Source organism: Aegilops tauschii, chromosome 2 (genome assembly GCF_002575655.3).
Source record: "Aegilops tauschii subsp. strangulata cultivar AL8/78 chromosome 2, Aet v6.0, whole genome shotgun sequence".
Lineage (NCBI taxonomy): Eukaryota > Viridiplantae > Streptophyta > Magnoliopsida > Poales > Poaceae > Aegilops > Aegilops tauschii.
The window spans coordinates 619,566,566-619,569,198 of NC_053036.3; the positions used below are offsets into that span (position 1 = coordinate 619,566,566).

Below are 2,633 nucleotides of genomic sequence, written 5' to 3' on the forward strand. Positions count from 1 at the left end.
ACCATTACGAAGCACCAAGCTTATACGATGTTAGGACTAGGGAGACAAATTGTTTTCATGCTGAAGCTATTGACGGCTAGTGTAATGGTGTTGTGTGTGATGTTGATTGTGAAGAAATAATATATTTGTGATCGTATCAAGGCGATTATCATGGTCACATGTAATAAAAGCTTATAAGAAGAGGTGTTCTAACATGATACTTCTTACACCCCCACCCCTCTTTTAACATGACAGGTAAGAGTAAGAATTAAATCTTACACGATGATTGCATGAAATAGTTGTTTTAGTTTTGATTATTTCTTACCTTCTTGACTATTATGAGAAAATAAGGGGTAAGACGGAGCATGTTAAAATTGCTAAAAAAGAATGAATAAACCGAGTTGCAATGAAGGCAATCGAATGGAAAAATGTAAACAACCATTTAAATTCTTGCCCACTATGTTGTGCACGATCACAAGAGTACCATGAAATAAAAATAAAGTACGTCATTACAGCAATGACTTAAAAATCCCTTAATTTATTTTCGCACACTACGTTTTGCCAAAACTACTCGAGAGGCACATCAGGAACATGGGAAACAAACAGATAAATCCCATGATCTCCCAGGTACAGCAACATCAGCACCTTCTGTCCTAACAGCAAGATTTTTTCCTTCTTCATGAACTCGTTCCATTTTTTGACGCAGACACGACCGTCAATATCAGAAATGGTGTATGTACTTGACAGAGTACTGTGTGGATGACAAACAATGGTTATGGCACCATATTCCTCCATTTCTTCGGGGACAACACGATTAGGCAGTTTCTGTTTGAAAACAATATTTGTTACATCAACACGTGGCAACTTATTGTTATGTAGTAAAGGAAGAATAATTAATTTGGAACAAAGCTAAAAACATACTGAAATGACACAAAGTAAATGAAGAACAGAAAGATGGTTACCGAGAAGTTCTTGTTGCAATCTGACCATGTCAACGTATGGAGGAATGCATATGCTCTTCCTTGATGATAGTTTCCAGCATCATGACGCTCCACTAACTTGTCAAGGTCCATCACTTGGCGTATGCCATACTCCATCATTCTCCAGTTTAAGCTTGTCCCCTCAGTTACAGCGACATTGTCAATAATATCTCTTTTCTCATTGGAAAATTGGTAGTATGCTACAATATTATAGCACAGACAATTTAATTTATTATATATGGTATATGATAAAGTTAGAGTAATAAAACTTGCAGGAGCAAAAAAGTATCTTACTTGGATGTATGATAGGCAAATTCCCAGTTGTCACGACGCTACTTGGTACTTCTGAATTGTTAGTACTGAACGTAATCTCTTGACCCACATGTAGCGTGTAAACTCTAACAAATTCCTTCCAAGACTCCCCTGAAATGTATGTCAACTCATTTTCATTGGTAATCTCACATGGGAATTCAAACCCCTCAATGGTACTGAAACTTGCTTCAAAGTTCCCATATTTTCCCAAGGGCACTCCAAATTTCTGCGTGAAATTGTATCTGTCGTAGCAGGGGATTACCTGAGTGGCATATGTATGATTGTTAATATATATGAACTGCCTATTAATCTAAAGAATTTGTCCAATCATAGATGACTAGCATAGTATAGTTCACTACTTCTTAGCAGTATTATCATATAACCCCATAGAAGATTTAAATTTACATGCACATACACAAAACCATTTTATCATCTAAGAAATCAACATGCAATATAACTATTTTTGCAGTAAACATTACAAACAACTGACTGAGTACAAAGGGTCCGAGTACAATATTCGTTCAATATTACTGCCTCCGTCCAAAAATTTGTGGACAAAGAATTGTACATACGGATGTATCTATGCAGAAAACATGACTAGATACATGCGTATCTACATGAATCTAACACATTAATTTTGGATCGGAAGGAGTACTAAATTTCTCATGATATTTGCTACGGGTCATGTCAGACTGGATCTTACTGTCTTGTTTGCAAATCCCGCGCGCAGGGTGACGGTACAAAACTCCCTCATACGATGCTCACTGGGGCACAAACCCTTGATGTCCAAACAAATGCCACACTGCGAATCGAGATCAATCTCATTACTAGTACGTACAGTCTTAAAGATTAGTGCTAGTAGTTGAATTCAGATCTGACAGATTCTATAGTGCAAATACGTACCGTGCTGATCTCCTTAACCATTTTCGCTCGAGAGAGGGATGTGAGGAGGAGGGGGCGAAAAGAGCAGTCACTTCCGACCCCTAAGCTGACGATGGCGGCGGCGGCGACGTCCAGAGATTTCTAAAAACGTGTACGCCCGGCGTCTCCGATCTTATATTGGAGCGATCGTGGCGGTGGTAGGAGGCCCCGATGCCACGGGTGGTTAGGAGGAAGGCGGTGCAATCACGGGATTTCGGGAGAGGTGGCGTGCGTGAGTTATGGGATCTTTTAACATATATCATCAAGATTAAAAAAACATTATGTTGTGCTAAAAAATACATTTCATAAGGGTGAACTAGGTTTTTGGTTCGAAACAAGTATGAACGATATATAATTCCAAAATTGGCCTTGTCCATTTTGCAAATAAGTTTCACAACTATACATGCCATGACCAATGCAAGCAAGCATGCAAAATGGTTT

The 2,633-nt window shown here is 38.6% G+C and overlaps 1 protein-coding gene across 1 annotated transcript; it reads right to left on the bottom strand.

The window, feature by feature from the left end:
* Positions 1 to 546: 546 nt before the first annotated feature.
* On the bottom strand, positions 547 to 2,195 carry LOC141041358 (uncharacterized). Its single transcript, XM_073507498.1, has 5 exons — positions 2,175 to 2,195; positions 1,975 to 2,073; positions 1,254 to 1,533; positions 942 to 1,159; positions 547 to 804 (listed from the first exon to the last, which is right to left on the bottom strand). The coding sequence occupies exons 1-5, from the start codon at positions 2,193 to 2,195 to the stop codon at positions 547 to 549; spliced, it is 876 nt and encodes a 291-aa protein (XP_073363599.1).
* Positions 2,196 to 2,633: the final 438 nt, after the last annotated feature.